General features: G+C 40.0%; 1 protein-coding gene across 1 annotated transcript; it reads right to left on the reverse strand.

The window, feature by feature from the left end:
- Positions 1–1,491: 1,491 nt before the first annotated feature.
- On the reverse strand, positions 1,492–15,057 carry LOC109960974 (serine/threonine-protein kinase 38-like). Its single transcript, XM_020601488.1, has 14 exons — positions 15,007–15,057; positions 12,230–12,369; positions 11,583–11,634; positions 11,361–11,483; positions 11,004–11,087; positions 7,847–7,970; positions 7,485–7,636; positions 7,149–7,251; positions 5,320–5,381; positions 4,887–5,004; positions 3,586–3,709; positions 3,322–3,417; positions 3,128–3,219; positions 1,492–2,822 (listed from the first exon to the last, which is right to left on the reverse strand). The coding sequence occupies exons 2-14, from the start codon at positions 12,361–12,363 to the stop codon at positions 2,698–2,700; spliced, it is 1,389 nt and encodes a 462-aa protein (XP_020457144.1). The 5' UTR covers positions 12,364–12,369; positions 15,007–15,057; the 3' UTR covers positions 1,492–2,697.
- Positions 15,058–17,458: the final 2,401 nt, after the last annotated feature.

Below are 17,458 nucleotides of genomic sequence, written 5' to 3' on the forward strand. Positions count from 1 at the left end.
AGCAGGAATATCTGTGTGAATAAAGGTTGAACAGATCAAATGTAAGAAAACAGATGTATAATTCTTACATAACATAAATTCACATTTCTAGACAACAAGACTTTCTCCATCTATTTCTCAGAAATAGCATCACAACCCATTTAATATGAGATTCTGTGATGGCTGCAGCGGAATCTATGGTAAAGTCGTGAGAATATTTCCTATTACATTATGCACCTTTATAGCTTTTCTTGCATTTTATAGATGTGCTGCTGCACACTCATTTTCTGACAAGTGTGTCTTTGACTTCCTTGAAAAGTGTTATATAAATGAAATGTACTATTATTATTTGTGTAGAAACAGAAATTATTCCACAACTAAGGTTAGCTGTCTTGGAAAAGATATTATTTTAAAAGGTAGTTTTAAGTTAAGTGCAGTAAGTGACGGCTACATCTGAATTCGTGTGCAGACCACAATGTGTTATGATCAGAATTCTTTGGTAACTATTTTTAGCACTGTGTTTAGTCACAACTCTGAGCAGATGTGATAGTTAAATAATTTGTTTCATTGAGCAAGACAGATCTTGCATTTGATATTTATGAGGCTATGAGACAAATTCATCCAGTGGAAGCATAATTCATAATGAACACAGAAATTTAGAAACCTCAATGACAAACAAAGAGATGTTTCTAATACTGTATGTCCATATAAGTGTATTCTTACTTGGATTCTATTTTATCTTAATCTTTGCCTGACAAACAAAGACACTGTGTTCGCTGATTTTGCCTTGATGCAGTAGTTTTTTATGAGCCTGCTGTTTGATTATTTGACCTGTAAAAAACCGCTGTTTTATCACCTCACTTTAAATATAACTGGCACATCATAGCTTTATGTTTGCCTGTAGAGACAATTAATGCATTCTCACAAGTTGACTTACAAACCTGAACTAGTAAGGTGAGAAGGATTTTTCCCTTTTCTTTCCATTTTTTTCCCTGTTGATGCATTTTTCCCTTAAACACCGCTATTATTACTATTATGTAATGAATACCCTTCTGATTAATCTCTGATAACATCTGGTTAAATATTTATCAGCTGTTTAAAGGCACTTTGCATGTTTTGTCCATCTAACAAGAATGTGATTGGCCTTTGGACTAATTAGAATTCAAATTAGGGGAAATACCAATTACTAGAGCATTGATCTGAACAAAACAATCAGCTCTAAAGGGAAGTGACACACTCTGCAGTTTGTTTGTCGATGTGAATGGGCAGAGCTCCACAGTAATAGATGTCAAGTACAGGGTAAACTGCATTCACATGTTTCGTGGCGACAAGTTGTTCCTCTGTGTGAGAAAAGCAATAGAACTGAAGCAATGTCACAGGAAGAGTTGCCCCATTAAACTGACTCAAAGTTGCATTGTGTGTCACCACCAGGAAAGTTAAAGGAGAATTCCAGCATGATTCAAATTTTTACTAGTTTGTTTTATATCCTTTGTATGTTAATTCTTATAAAGCTTTTTTTTTTTTTTAGGTACAATCAGTTCTAACTAGCACAAAAAACAACTACACAATTCAACCTTATCTATCTTTACAAATAAGAGGTAAATATAATAATTATATTACTATCAGACTAGTTCCAAGTCACTTTTATAGAAATGAATTGCTACATGTCTTTATAACCCAAGAGTCTGCGGCCATGCTGGCAAGCTGTGTGGAGCCCAGTTGTGCTTTGAGCTACATACCAACATCAGCATGCTAACATACATACAATGGTAATGATAACAATGCTAATGTTTAGCAGATGTGGTATGATATGATGAGGATCATCAAGTTATTACAATTCATTCTAAGGGCGACATAAATATCTGCACCAAATTTCATGGCAATCCACTACCAGCCACACCACTAGCATGGCTAAAAATGCCTCTATAAGCCAAACATGTATACCAACAATTGATCCTACACATTCTAAACATTCCTACCACCAATTGCCAATTTAGCTTTCAGTTGGGTTCTGCTATCTTAAAGAAAAAAACTAAACAGTAATATTTTCTCCAGTTGTCTCTTTTGACATAAAGAATAGCTGATGTTGAGCTTGCAAGTCAAGCCAGCAGAAAAGATGCAACAAGATGCATTTCATATAAAATTTTCACACCTACTATATTTTTAGTAGGATTAATTTGTGAAGTGAAGCAGAAGCAAAAACACACACACACAAAAAAAAATCATACTGGAACTTTCCTTTAAATCCATGAACAGAGCAAAACTAAGAGCAAGTAAAGGTTTCTTGTTCTTACTAGTAATCCAGAGTTTGACTTCATCTTCATTTTCACAAATTTATATGTCAGATCTAGTTTAGCCACCAGTGTCCCACCTTTTCCTTTAAGCAGTAAGAAAATCTTCCCCAGAAGCAATATGCTGCTGAACATGCAGATATGCTGATTTAGTGTCCTCATTAGTGAGCTGGCCTGAGGGCTATGGCTATAGACAGCACATATATACGATATAAACAACTGAGGTAATGTGGTAATGCTCCTTATTTTCTGAGCTCTTAGCATTCTTGTGGTGGCTGAGAAAACCTAAATAAGTTGTGATGAGGGTTAAATTTAGACCAAGAGGCTGATAGCACAGCCTTCAGCACCAGCAGGGCTCTAGGGCCTGACCCTGTGTCCGTAAATGTCGGTTTTCTTCTCCACAGCTCTGTCTCCCTATTTGAGTGCGTCAGGCCTTCCCTGCCTTCATGTATGTGGGGATGGTGCCTCGCTGAGTCAGACCCTCAAAGCGTTTGTATGTGTAGTTCAGGAACACCCAGTCCTTTGACTTGAAGTCTGGTTCCGTTGCATTGGCTGTTCACAGACACAAAAACAAAATAAAAGAAGTTTCTTTATTCCAAGTGCCACTTGGGGGTGTTATGGACCATGCAATCTAAATAAGCAGCCCCTGCAAGTATTTAAAGCCATAATAACATTAAGAGTATTCAAATTTGGTTGTTTGTGGCTCAACAACCTCCCTTTTGTTGAGAATCTATTTTTAATCCATAAATATATTTAGTGTTCATAACTTATCTTTGTCAAACTCTGGCCAAATCTGTGTTCCTAATGAGGACATTTCCTGAAGTGCAGCCAGCAGAATATTTATTCATTTAGCAAACCTGGCTGTAGGATGTCTGATTCAGGGAAGTCATCAAAATTGGAGGTGTCATCAATGCTTTTGATTTCAATAGAGATAGCTGCTGGTCGCTCCCTGTGGAGGCAAGACAGAAGGAATCATGGACGGAATGAGTAGGAAGGAAGAACTCAGAGAGTAGTGGTTTAGCAAAAGAAGGTTAAAGACTGCTTCCTGTACCTGATGTGCTCCCAGTCCACCAACTCAAAGAACTGATGGCATTTGATCTCCTCCACACTCACAGCTCCAATCCTGTTCTCAGCATCAGTGCAATACCTGAAACACACAAAGAGCACACTGATAATTTAACCATCCAAAAAACCCTTTGTATATACATTGTTGTGACAGAAGAAAATAATCAAATATTCACACTAGGCATGTGGCCTTTACGTGAGTTTTTAAACCATTCATCTTAAAATGCAATAAAAATGCATTGTTACATACCTTAATATCAGGTCTTTGGCTCTCTCTGAGATAGGGACTTCAGGTGGGAATACGAGGGTTTCTTTCCAGTTCATCACCTTCCTGTATGTCTCCTGTGGTGTCTCAGAGCAGAAGGGCGGATAACCTGAACAGAGCCAACAAGAATTTAGAAAAAGCTGGTACTGCAATACTAAAACCCTGCTATTCTAAATATCTACTGTAAATTGGTTAAAACAATGTGTTAAGTTGAACACAATTGTATTTACTCCTGGCTCAATATGCAAAATCAATACAGATCAACCATACAAACACATAAAACATATTTCATACATGTCATTTAGTAGCAGTTGTAGAGCAAATGCAGTCATGGTAGTGCAAATGTCTTTTTGTACAATATGCACAAGTATGCGAGTGTGTGACTGATTGGTGTGACTGTGTAATGTGTATGATTAAAGGAGTTCAAAGGTCTGTTGGCTTAGGGGAAGAAGCTATGTGATCAGGCCAAGTTCTTCCTGAAGCTGACAGTGATCTCTTTTCCTTTGTCAACATTTAATGATAGGTTGTTTTGCACCAGCCCACCAGTTGGTTCACTTCCTCTCTGTTAGCCAATTCACTGTCATCACTGTCGAGGCCCACCACCACCATGATGTCTGCAAACTCTGCTGTGTTGGGGTCATCAGTGTAAACGGTAATAGACCCTGTGGGGCATGAGTGCTCAGTGTGATGGCTTTGACAAGGGTCTATTCATCAAAAAGTCCAGTATGCTGTAACAGAGAGCCGTGTTAAGATTTTGTTTTCTAGCTGTTGGGGGATGATTGCATTGAAATCTGAAGTCTATGAAAAGTATCAGCACATTCTCTGAGCACACAGCCTGATATAGTGTCAGGACCTGCGGCTTGCTTCCGTCTACCTCTATTCAGGGTCCTTTGGACATCAGATGACTATCATGATGAGGGGTGGCTTCTCTCACTGGTATGTTCCTCAGGGTCTCCAATTGCCCAAAATAACCTCTGAGGTTGTTGAGGAAATCGTGTTGTTGTTGCAGGATGGTGGTGACACCTACTTTGTCTGTGAGGGATCAGATTCACCACTACATGCACCTGGCATCTCTAGTGTCATGGAAGCAACTCTGGATTTTCTGTCCGTGCGCACGCTTTGCAGCTTGACGCCCCAGTTAAGGTTGGCCCTAGCTATTCTAAGGGTCAGTTTGTTACCGCACTTAAAAGCAGCATCATGCTCTAAACCTTGGAGGTAATCTAGGGTTTTAGTGGAATGAGTTTCACACTGTACATCCACATCTATCTATACAAATGCATGCTTACCAATGAGCATTTCATACATGATGACACCCAGGGACCACCAGTCACAGAGCTTGTTGTATCCCGTCTGCATAAAGACTTCAGGAGCAATGTAATCTGGTGTTCCCACAGTGGAATATGCCTAAGAGTCACACATAAAGCCAGAAGGTCACGGCTCTGGAATTTAAAGAATTTACAAATTTTCATTTCCTCCACCACTTACCATTAATGTACATAGTGTTCATCTTTTCAATATTACAACATCTTAAAAGTCTTGTTGCCATAAAGGATGCTCTTTATTTGGATTATAAGAGTACCTGGTTTAAAATAAATAAATTCATGAATGTATGGTAACCTCAAAACCACCGTGGCTATTCTTGAGCCAGACATCAAACCTTTCTTTGCCTTCATTAAATTGCTGTGGAATATCAGCAACAGTAAAATCCTCAAGCCTTACCAATTGCCTCCGGTTCTTCTTCCATGTTTCTGCTTTCCTCTTGGAGTTCATATTTTGAAAGGCTGCAGCATGCAGGAAAGAAAAGACAGGAAAAGCATATTATTACGTAAACAGTTACTGTATGCTCTTCGAAAAAAGACCAGTGTCTCTCTGAAAATTTGTTTTGAAAATAGTTACTACTTATTACAATTATGGGTGTAAAGATAAACCGATACGACTGGGAATATTGAGGCTCTAATCCTCATCTCGGGGGACTTTAACCATGCTTCTCTCCCCTTCTCTGCCACCCTCCCAAACTTCACCCAGTATGTTAATTGACAAGGGACTAAAAAACTCTGGACCTACTGTATGCAAATACCAGGAATGCATACACTTCCACCCCCCTCCCCCCTCTAGGTCACTCTGACCACAACCTTGTTCACCTGCTTCCTGTGTGTATACTCCAGTGGTGAAAAAGGTGTCACCACAGGTCAGAGTAGTGAGGGTATGGACAGAGGAGTCAATTGAGCGGCTGAGAGACTGTTTTACCACCGACTGGGACATCCTCTGTAGTCCTCATGGAGAGGACATAGACAGCCTCACACACTGTATTTCGGATTACATACATTTCTGTGTGGAATATACCGTGCCATCCAGGAGAGTACAGTGTTTTCCCAATAACAAGCCGTGGGTGAGCCCTGAGTTAAAGGCACTGCTGAATGAGAGGAAGAGGGTTTTCTTCTCAGGGGAGAAGGAGGAGCTGAGCAGAGTGCAGCGGGAACTAAAGTACATGATTCAGAGGTGCAAGGCTAGCTACAGGAAGAAGCTGGAGCAGAGCATGGAAAAGAACAATGTACGTGAGGTGTGGAGAGGACTGAAACACATCTCAGGCCACGGAAAAAGTGGGGATGGTCACCAGGTTGCGGGGGACCAGGCCTGGGCAAATTAACTGAATCTGTTTTTTAAAAGATTTGACTCTATCTAGTCCTTAGCCCCCACCCTGCCAGCCCCCCTGATTCACCTCTCCAGGTCAGTCATCTCCTTGCAGCTGCAGCTGCTCACACCTCAGCTGTACCTTGCCCCTCCTCCCACTGTCACAGAGGGTTCTCAACAGCCCACAGCTCATGACCAGCCCACCAGCCCCCTCAGTCTCATGGCAGACCAGGTCAGGAGGGAGTTAAGGAGGATTAAGGCCAGGAAGGCCACATGCCCTGATCACATCAGCCCCAGGGTCCTCAGGGAGTGTGCAGACCAGCTCATTGAAGTGGTCCTGTACATGTTTAATCAGATTCTTAGCCTGGAGAGAGTCCTGGTTCTGTGGAACACACCCTGTGTGGTCTCGGTTCCTAAAATAACTAATCCTAAGGAGCTGAACCATTACAGACCCGTTGCCCTGACCTCCCACCTGATGAAGACCATGGAGAGGATTGGTCTCGGCCACCTCCACGCCCAAGTGAGCTCAGGGCTCGACCCATTGCAATTCGCATATTGACCTGGCATCGGGGTTGATGACGCTATTACTGCTTGAGATACAAAAATGTTTTGAGGAAACACCAACTCTTTTTGAGTTTATATCCTAAACAGATACTTGAATGTATGTATAGTCTTTCAAATAAAAGCTAAATTAAAACTGAATATCTGCTGAATCTAATCGAAATAACTCTGAATCATACTGTTACAATTTTTGGAGTATTGTATTTGTATCTAATCATGGACTATGTACCAAGATACATATCGAATGATGTGAGAGGAAGAAATATATACCCCTAACTATAATGTATATGAATATGTATTTGGATCTGGTTACATTACTGTTTGACTTTTTTGTGGATATTAGACCTTTAACTCACAGAAATCACTAGGTGGGTTGTGTGTCAGGTTCCTGTAAAATTCTGTGCGATGAGCCTTCTTCAGTCCTGTACACAGGCCAAAATCTGATAACTTCACATGTCCCTGTGGACAAAGAGACACTTGATAAATCATCTGCATCATGCACATGAACCACACACTGTATGCACACCAACACAGTCAGAAAATGTCTGGGCGCCTGCATAACATTGAGGGTATTTATTAAAACCTTCTACAAGAACAGTAGACATTGAAAGACATCACAGTTATACCAGTACAAATATGTGTGTGTGTGTGTGTGTGTGTGTGTGTGTGTGTGTGTGTGTGTGTGTGCTCACCCGGTCCAGCAGCAGGTTGTCTGGTTTGATGTCTCTGTGAATGAAGCCCAGCTGGTGGATGGAGTCGATGGCCAGCACTGTCTCTGCGATGTAGAACTGGGTGGCCTCTTCAGACAGGGTGTCCTTCTTCATCAGCAGGGTCATCATGTCACCTGAGAATAAGCTTAAAGTTCACAACTACTGAAAAATGTAAAGATTTTTCTGTCAATACATATCATGCTCGTGGTGGACACAGATTCATGATACAAAATAGAAAAAAAAAGTTCATATTAGGATTTTTGTTGTGCTGTATTTCAGACTGATTGTGATTGCTCTGTTCTCATAGGACTCAGTAAGAGGATCTTAAGAGTATCAGTGCAAACCTCCAGGCAGAAACTCCATGATAAGATAGAGGTTCCTCTTGTCCTGGAAGCTATAGAACATCTTGACCACCCAAGCACCATCGGCCTCCACCAGAATATCCCTCTCTGCCCGGATATGAGCAACCTGCAGGGAGAGGGTACACAGCCTAAGTCACTTACAGTCATGGCCAAAAATATGTGCACCCCTGCATTTTTGTCAGATAACGCACCACTTCTCCCAGAGAATTGTTGCAATCACATAAATTCAAGAGCAAACAACTGTCTGAGGATTTGAAAAGCGCGGACAATCTCAAAGCTACAAGTTCATTTCCAGAGATCTTGTTGTTCCCGAGTTCACTGTTGCCAACACTGTCAAAACGTTTACAGTCTATGGCGCTGTAACTAATCTCCCTGGATGTGGATGAAAGAGAAAAACAAATGACAGATTGCAATGAAGGATTGTTCATATGCTGCATAAAGACCCTCCATCAACTTCCAAACAAATTCAAGTTGACCTGCAGGCACAGGGTGCAACAGTAGAGAGGTGTTAGAAACTCACTGATGGTTACTGGAAGTGACTGATTATATTTTGTCAAAAGGATGTGCTACCAAATATCAAGTTGAGGGTGTCAATAATTCTGTCCAGTCCATTTTTGGAGTTCTGTATGGAATGTATCAGATTTGTTTTCTTTTTTCTCCTCTGCTTTTTGTGTTTTCCAATGTAAACAAAAAATAAAAATAAACATGACAATACCAAAGAATTTGTGATTGAAACAATTTTCTGGGAAAAGTGGTGAATTATCTGGTAGGCGGCTGTGGCTCAGGAGGGAGAGCAGGTCGTCTCCTAACTGGAGGATTAGTGGTTTGATTCCCGACGAGCAAGACACTGAACCCCCAGTTGCTCCTGGTGATGACACCGGTGTGTGAGTGCTTGAGAGTGCAAATGTGTGAATGGCCAAATATTGTGAAAGTGCTCTGAGTGTGCTGCAATGTAAAGAAAAGTGCCATACATGTATAAGACCATTTACCAGAAATGCAGGGGTGCCAATAATTTTGTCCATAACTGTAGAATATAACACCATGACTGCTGCATAGCAGCTTTAACAGAATGCCTCAACATTCTTAAGAACTATGATGCTGATAAATGTGTCACCTGTTCCTTTTCCAGCATGTCTGCTTTTCTCAAAATCTTCATGGCATAAATGTGCCCAGTGTCTTTTTTCTGCACCAAACGCACCTCAAGTAGAAGACATCACAGTTAAAATCAAAAGGATTGTTAATAAACATGTCAGTTATTTGCTTGAAATCAACAATATATGCATATTTACAGCACCAAAAGTATAATATAGAAGAAATTAAATTAACACTGTGGTAAAACTAGTGTATATAAATGCAAGGTAAGCACCACTGAAACCAAATACACAAAGATGTTTTTGAAACCTCTTGCAACTTTTCCAGCAATCAAAATTTCTGTTAAAATTTACAGCTTTGCCACAATCTTTAAACATACCTCTCCAAAAGCGCCTCGTCCAATAACTTTTAAGGACTCAAAATCATCCAAGCCAAGACGTGTCCTCTTCAGTCGCAAAAACTCAGTCTCCTTACGAGCATGCTGTGAACGCCGCATTACTTTCTGCAAAAAAAAGTGACTCGTAAACTGAAGAGAAATATTTTTTTAAATTGTTATCTGTTATGTTTTGAGGTCTACTAGTATTGAGGTACAATACTGTACCTCCTCATCTGGTAAACCGTCTTCTTCCATGGCCTTCTCAAGCTTTTTCTGCCTACAATTAAAAATACCTATTGTTTATGGTAAGAAAACCAGACTAATAGCTGTAAAATTGTTATACTCTATTTTAATTTGCAAATTTGAGTGGGAAAGTCTGGAGTGGAAACATACAAGGGGGGAGAATGTAAACACTGAGTCAGCTGTTTTTTTAGGAGGCACCAAACCATGTTACCTGGTCTAGAGATCAACTCTCAGGTTTATCTGAGAGCACAAGAGGGGGATTACAAGATGCCCTGTTGTGCTTACACCTGAGATGAAACATCTCTGCATTGTTACTTTTTCCAGCAGTGGACAGCTTGACAGTGCTTTAAACAACAGCTACTTTTACATGTACAAAGTAACCGAGGTAACAGGTTGCAATGATAAATATCTTGGGTGACTTTTACTGCATCAGATACAGTAAGTATTAAAAGATACAATATCCATAATGTCATCAATTAATTATATATAGTTTTTGTAAAATAGACATACGACATGGCCTGGAACATTCCTGATTCCTGACAGGTGTGGAGAAAGGGCTGCTGGTTTCAAATTAATAAGCACTGTAGACTCTGAAACAGTGGATTTTATAAGTGCTTAAGCAGTTTTACCTCATTTCTCGCTCCTCGTGCTGTGTGAGCAGAGTGCTGTAGAAGTTTTCCAGTGTCAGCTTGGCCACAGTAACCCTCTCACATATGCTGCATAAAGACCCTCCATCAACTTCCAAACAAATTCAAGTTGACCTGCAGGCACAGGGTGCAACAGTAGAGAGGTGTTAGAAACTCACTGATGGTTACTGGAAGTGACTGATTATATTTTGTCAAAAGGATGTGCTACCAAATATCAAGTTGAGGGTGTCAATAATTCTGTCCAGTCCATTTTTGGAGTTCTGTATGGAATGTATCAGATTTGTTTTCTTTTTTCTCCTCTGCTTTTTGTGTTTTCCAATGTAAACAAAAAATAAAAATAAACATGACAATACCAAAGAATTTGTGATTGAAACAATTTTCTGGGAAAAGTGGTGAATTATCTGGTAGGCGGCTGTGGCTCAGGAGGTAGAGCAGGTCGTCTCCTAACTGGAGGATTAGTGGTTTGATTCCCGACTTGTCCAGTCAACATGTCGAAGTGTCCTTGAGCAAGACACTGAACCCCCAGTTGCTCCTGGTGATGACACCGGTGTGTGAGTGCTTGAGAGTGCAAATGTGTGAATGGCCAAATATTGTGAAAGTGCTCTGAGTGTGCTGCAATGTAAAGAAAAGTGCCATACATGTATAAGACCATTTACCAGAAATGCAGGGGTGCCAATAATTTTGTCCATAACTGTAGAATATAACACCATGACTGCTGCATAGCAGCTTTAACAGAATGCCTCAACATTCTTAAGAACTATGATGCTGATAAATGTGTCACCTGTTCCTTTTCCAGCATGTCTGCTTTTCTCAAAATCTTCATGGCATAAATGTGCCCAGTGTCTTTTTTCTGCACCAAACGCACCTCAAGTAGAAGACATCACAGTTAAAATCAAAAGGATTGTTAATAAACATGTCAGTTATTTGCTTGAAATCAACAATATATGCATATTTACAGCACCAAAAGTATAATATAGAAGAAATTAAATTAACACTGTGGTAAAACTAGTGTATATAAATGCAAGGTAAGCACCACTGAAACCAAATACACAAAGATGTTTTTGAAACCTCTTGCAACTTTTCCAGCAATCAAAATTTCTGTTAAAATTTACAGCTTTGCCACAATCTTTAAACATACCTCTCCAAAAGCGCCTCGTCCAATAACTTTTAAGGACTCAAAATCATCCAAGCCAAGACGTGTCCTCTTCAGTCGCAAAAACTCAGTCTCCTTACGAGCATGCTGTGAACGCCGCATTACTTTCTGCAAAAAAAAGTGACTCGTAAACTGAAGAGAAATATTTTTTTAAATTGTTATCTGTTATGTTTTGAGGTCTACTAGTATTGAGGTACAATACTGTACCTCCTCATCTGGTAAACCGTCTTCTTCCATGGCCTTCTCAAGCTTTTTCTGCCTACAATTAAAAATACCTATTGTTTATGGTAAGAAAACCAGACTAATAGCTGTAAAATTGTTATACTCTATTTTAATTTGCAAATTTGAGTGGGAAAGTCTGGAGTGGAAACATACAAGGGGGGAGAATGTAAACACTGAGTCAGCTGTTTTTTTAGGAGGCACCAAACCATGTTACCTGGTCTAGAGATCAACTCTCAGGTTTATCTGAGAGCACAAGAGGGGGATTACAAGATGCCCTGTTGTGCTTACACCTGAGATGAAACATCTCTGCATTGTTACTTTTTCCAGCAGTGGACAGCTTGACAGTGCTTTAAACAACAGCTACTTTTACATGTACAAAGTAACCGAGGTAACAGGTTGCAATGATAAATATCTTGGGTGACTTTTACTGCATCAGATACAGTAAGTATTAAAAGATACAATATCCATAATGTCATCAATTAATTATATATAGTTTTTGTAAAATAGACATACGACATGGCCTGGAACATTCCTGATTCCTGACAGGTGTGGAGAAAGGGCTGCTGGTTTCAAATTAATAAGCACTGTAGACTCTGAAACAGTGGATTTTATAAGTGCTTAAGCAGTTTTACCTCATTTCTCGCTCCTCGTGCTGTGTGAGCAGAGTGCTGTAGAAGTTTTCCAGTGTCAGCTTGGCCACAGTAACCCTCTCACGGGTGTGGTTGCTCATGGGAAGGGCAGCTGCAGTCCCTCCCGTCATGGCCATACTATCCTATAAGAAAAACACAAAAAATAACAAATAAACAAAAGATGGGTGTGACTGGTGCTTGACCTGTATTAGTCACCACTGCTAACAGTAGCTGCTGTTCAGCAACAGTTGCATGGCTTTACATAAACAGAAGGATCATTGAATGCCCTCCATGCAGACCTCCTAACAGACCAATGAGAATCAGTAGTGCTACAGGCCTAATGTGGTGGCTTCTAAATTGCAGCATGTACTGTACCATATGTCTGTCCTATGTAACAATTGGCACCTGGTGATGTGCTGTTCCTGCCTGCTGATTGGGAGATGAGTGAATAAAATGAGTTAGGTCTGGGGGTGGTGTTAATTCTGTCTGTGGAAAGCCAGAGAGAATGTTGGTTTCAAGTGCACTGCGCTTCTGTTCGGGGGACTGCTAGGCATGATGCACACCAACCGCTAAAGTTAACATCAGAAACATATGCTCATGTACTCTACACTGTGTGCTCAATTCTCAGGTTTCAGACATAATTGAAACATATACAAACACTTCAATCACCAGGACTTCAAAAGTTTATTTCTACAAATGTAAACAATATTAGCAACATATTTTGCGATGTACACACTGATTATTGTTCTGTATAACATATTTCTTGTGATTCAATAGCAAAAATATATATTATTGATGATGGGAGGTCAATGATCTCTCACGGTCCTCCTAAGCCAGTTACAGTTTACCTCCACATCTGAAATGAAACCTTATGGTATGTACTAACACTTGTGGAAAATCCATGCTTTTATCATTCAATGCACAATTGTTCTGCTCATCTGTTGCACTACTCTGCACATACAACAACAAGCAGCCCTGGTTCACAGCCAAACTCAAGCAGCTTTGTCATGCCAAAGAGGAGGCCTACAGAAGTGGGGACAAGATCCTGTACAGGCAGGCCAGGAACACACTGGCAAGGGAAATCAGAGTATCAAAGAGGAGATACTCCAAAAAGATGAAAACTTGTTTTTCAGTTTCTGTGTGGAAAAGCCTACAAAACATCACTGACTACAGGAAACCATCCTTCCCCGCTGTGGAAGACCAGAATGTGTTTTACTATAGGTTCAAGAAGCAGAACTCCACACCCCTCACCCACCTCACCTCAGACCCAGCTGCTCCCCTCATGATCACCTCCCTTTCTCAAGATCTGTGAAAAGGATATACAGTACATTCCCAAAGTGGTAAAATGAATTCCAACAGGTAGTGTAGCACCCAAAATAGCATCATGGGTTGTTAATACGCTCATTAACCGGCATCATATCACTGGCCTCAAGCAGTCAAAACCTGGTTAGACCCGGTCAGGTAAAACAAGTCCTTGTACAGGAACATTTCTGAACATGCAGTAACCTCAGGCCCTGTATTTTCCGCTACATCCTCTGGTCACAGTGCAGGCAGCAGGAGGGAAAATATATCCACAAAAACAAGCTCAGTCAAAATATTCCGCTTTTAAAATGACATCGGCAACAGCCTGGAGATTATGCACATTCAAGGAAATATTTAAAATGTCATGTAATACTTAATTTTGTTAGAAAAAAAAGTCTCACAAGCGAGAGCTTGCGAAATGTGTATAAACCGAGTTGCTTCTGCATAGAAATACTAGAACATGCGTACATTTCATTTTTTGAGCTTTAGGTTATGTCTAAGATGATAATTCACCATTGTAACATTGTAGATGAGTCAAAAACACAAGAAAAAGCATGCCATGGGCTCTTTAACACATCACATGTTACATGTGATGTCTTAAGCATTCTTACACTGATAAACAGCATTTTAAGAGTAGTCCAACTGATCATATGCATTGATGTACAGGGTTCTAATTTACTTCACATTCAACACTTGTGCCCGGTTACATACTAGTTAACTAAACTAACGTTAGCTTGTTTATCAACTACAGCCAGGTCTCACCACTCTCACCCTCATCTCTCTCAACTTCTTCCCTGTCTTGGCCTCCTCTAAAGAATGTTCTTATATCCATCTACAAGAGTCAGTAGTGTCTGAGTCAAAATAAGATTATTGGTATTATTGAAAAACTTAAATTAGTGCCCATCAAATACATCAGTCCATTCCTTTTTTGTTTTGTGCGCAATACATGGACTGCTGCGTGTGCGCTGCAGTGCTCCAGCAACAACGTGCATGACGGTCATATGGGCGCACCGTGGAGTAGGAACCCTGACCACAGCTGCTTTGACATTCTGGATTAGAATGACAAGTCAAATCTTTTCCCATTATTATCAGTCTAAATGAATCCACTTCCAAATATAGGAGCTTGTTAAAATTCGAACGTGTGCTTTTACTGGGGCACAGCAAATCAATACTGCCTCAGTAAAAGGGGTATAGTGACGCCTATGGTCAAACCCCTAACGTTACTATCTGCGCCTAGCTCCGCTACTGGGACATGATAGCTGATACCAGATAATATTTACTGTTGAGATACTACGTTTAAATAATATGAGGTTGTTTTAAACAAATATTCGGTCGTTCGTTTTGAAGCTGTGTTGTTTTAGCTACCTATCTATCATCTACATTCCCCGGGGGTCTGTCTGGCAGGTTCCATGACAGCAATAAATAAAGCCCAGACAGCATAAAAATAAATGGCATTTTGTCAGAAATATTTCACCTACCTCTGTATCCTGCTCCAGAGTCAATTATTGGCTTGCCGCCAGCCCACGGCCCTGTTGAAAAAACGTATAGTAGATTCTTTCGTATTTTTTCTGCCTAATATTTAGGCAGATGAAAGCTAGAGGCTTCAGTTATTGGCAACCATTTCGAGGTAATATCAATATCGACATCAACGCCAAATTATAACAAATGCCCTCTGACATTCACAACAAGCTAACCTAAAATAACTTGAAATTATTTTACTGTCTTTATCTGTACCACTTAACCTCGAAATTCAGTGCTTCCCACGCCTATATCGTTATAAAATATAAGCAGCACTGCTTCCTGGGACAGTTCTGGAAACGGGACGGCGTAGCACTTGAATGATGTTGGTCTGAACCAATCACCAATGGAGAAAAAGCCCCGTGGTTTCCACTTGCCAATCATATGTGGTATATATATTAAACAAACATGTTCATTAGCCAATGAAAAGAACTGATCTGCCCCGCAAGGGTCGTGCTCCAGAACGCAGGTTTATTTGGTTAGTAAGCACTTGCGGCTGTGGAAGGTTACGCTAGCTAAAGTAGTTGTAAGCTTTGTTACATAATTGTAATGATTATACTGAGTGCAAACACTCACAAAAATAACTAACACTATTGTGATACTTTTTGAAAACTATATTCCATAAATATGACTAGTAAAATAATGAGTCCCTTCACATTAATACTAGCAAATGCTGTATGCACTAAATGGTCAATAAAAGGTCATATTGTGGTGAAAATAGAAATTTCAGGTTTTTAAGTAATATAGCTGGCCAAGAAACAAAACAAACAAAACAACAAAGTTGAACACCAGAACTATTTACACCACAATAATACTATTATACAGGTTAAATATGAAAGCAAAACTGTAATTTATACCCTACAGACAATTTTATTTAACTACTTTAAGTATGTGGTAATATAGAAGGTATAAACACCATATAATATGATAAGATAATGATAGTGCCACACACAGACCATGGCTCTACACCGATCAGCCATAACATTATGACCACCTGCCTAATACTGTTTACATAGGAGTCAGTGTGGTAGTTGGTTGGCACTCCTGTCACTCTGCAGCTCACTGTGCATCTTCTGTGAATCCATTTGCTTCCACAGTTATACTGTCAGGATGAGCACAGATGTGTCTACAATTCAACTTATGTAAAAAGAGTGCAAACTGTGGTCGTGAGGACAAGTTAAAGAACATTTTTTTTAGACAAATTCAACAGCTTCACCACTCTAGGTATGATATCACCACTACAGCCCCTGACTCTTTCTCTTCATAGAGACCAATGTACAGTATTTCTCATTTTCAACCATTTCAACAAAGTTTTAAATAAATTTTAATCTTTTGAAAAGTACAAACAGAAGTTAAAGGTTTAATCTACAGTAGGGCAGCCTCATCATCAGTGAGCTGTGGACGTGCATGACCCTGTTACCAGTTCACCATTTGTCCTTCCTTAGACACTGTTGGTAGGTACTGACCACTGCAGACCAAGAATACCCACCAAGACCTGCAGTGTGGGGGATGCTCTGACCCAGTCATCTCACCATCACAGTTTGGCCCTTGTCAAAGTCACTCAGATCCTTACACTTGCATATTTTTCCTGCTTCCAACACATCAACTTTGAGGACTGAATGTTCACCTGCTGCCTAATATACCCCACACACTGACAGGTGCCACTGTAACAGATAGTCAGTGTTATTCACTTCACCTGCCAGTGGTCATAATGTTATGGCTGATTGGTGTATTCTAGGAGTATAATCAGAAATATTATTGTTCAGGCAAAATATGAAACCTTTGGTGTAACAATTCAAGATGACTGCAGCTTGTTTGGCAAAAAAAATAAATAAAATGTGGTCATCATTTGAACACTGTAGAGTGTTTACACCGTTTCAGTCGGAAAATTCTAAAGGAAAGTCACCATCATCACAGCAAATGTGCTTAGACCCAATGTGGAATATTTCATGTCTTGTATACTTAAGGTTTATTTTGACAAAAAACTCTAATATTACCAACCAGAGCAAATAACAAAACCGTGCTCCCAACAAAACAGCTTTGACCATAACAGTGAAATGCAACAGACTAACTGGTGAATTTTCTCTACCATGCATCTCCTTATTTGGAAAGTTGAGTGCTTTTACCATGAGAGCCATGGTGATACAGACACAGAGGTGGGTGTACCCTACTAACGCATCTGGGTGTGGTGTCCAGCAGACAAAGCCGTTTTTATATTTCTCACATCAGTGGAGTCCCCCGGGCTGTGACACAGCACCTATATTTAGATTTGGTTTCTAAACTCTCTGGTTTGCAGCCATACACACTTCAAAAAGATCAGTCTGAAACACCCAGCCACAGTGTGAATGAAAACAAAACTCCACTACTTTTAACAGTTGAAAACTGAAAAAGATTCAGATCATTTACTTTATG

The sequence above is a fragment of the Monopterus albus genome, unplaced genomic scaffold (assembly GCF_001952655.1).
Source record: "Monopterus albus unplaced genomic scaffold, M_albus_1.0 scaffold51.1, whole genome shotgun sequence".
NCBI lineage: Eukaryota > Metazoa > Chordata > Actinopteri > Synbranchiformes > Synbranchidae > Monopterus > Monopterus albus.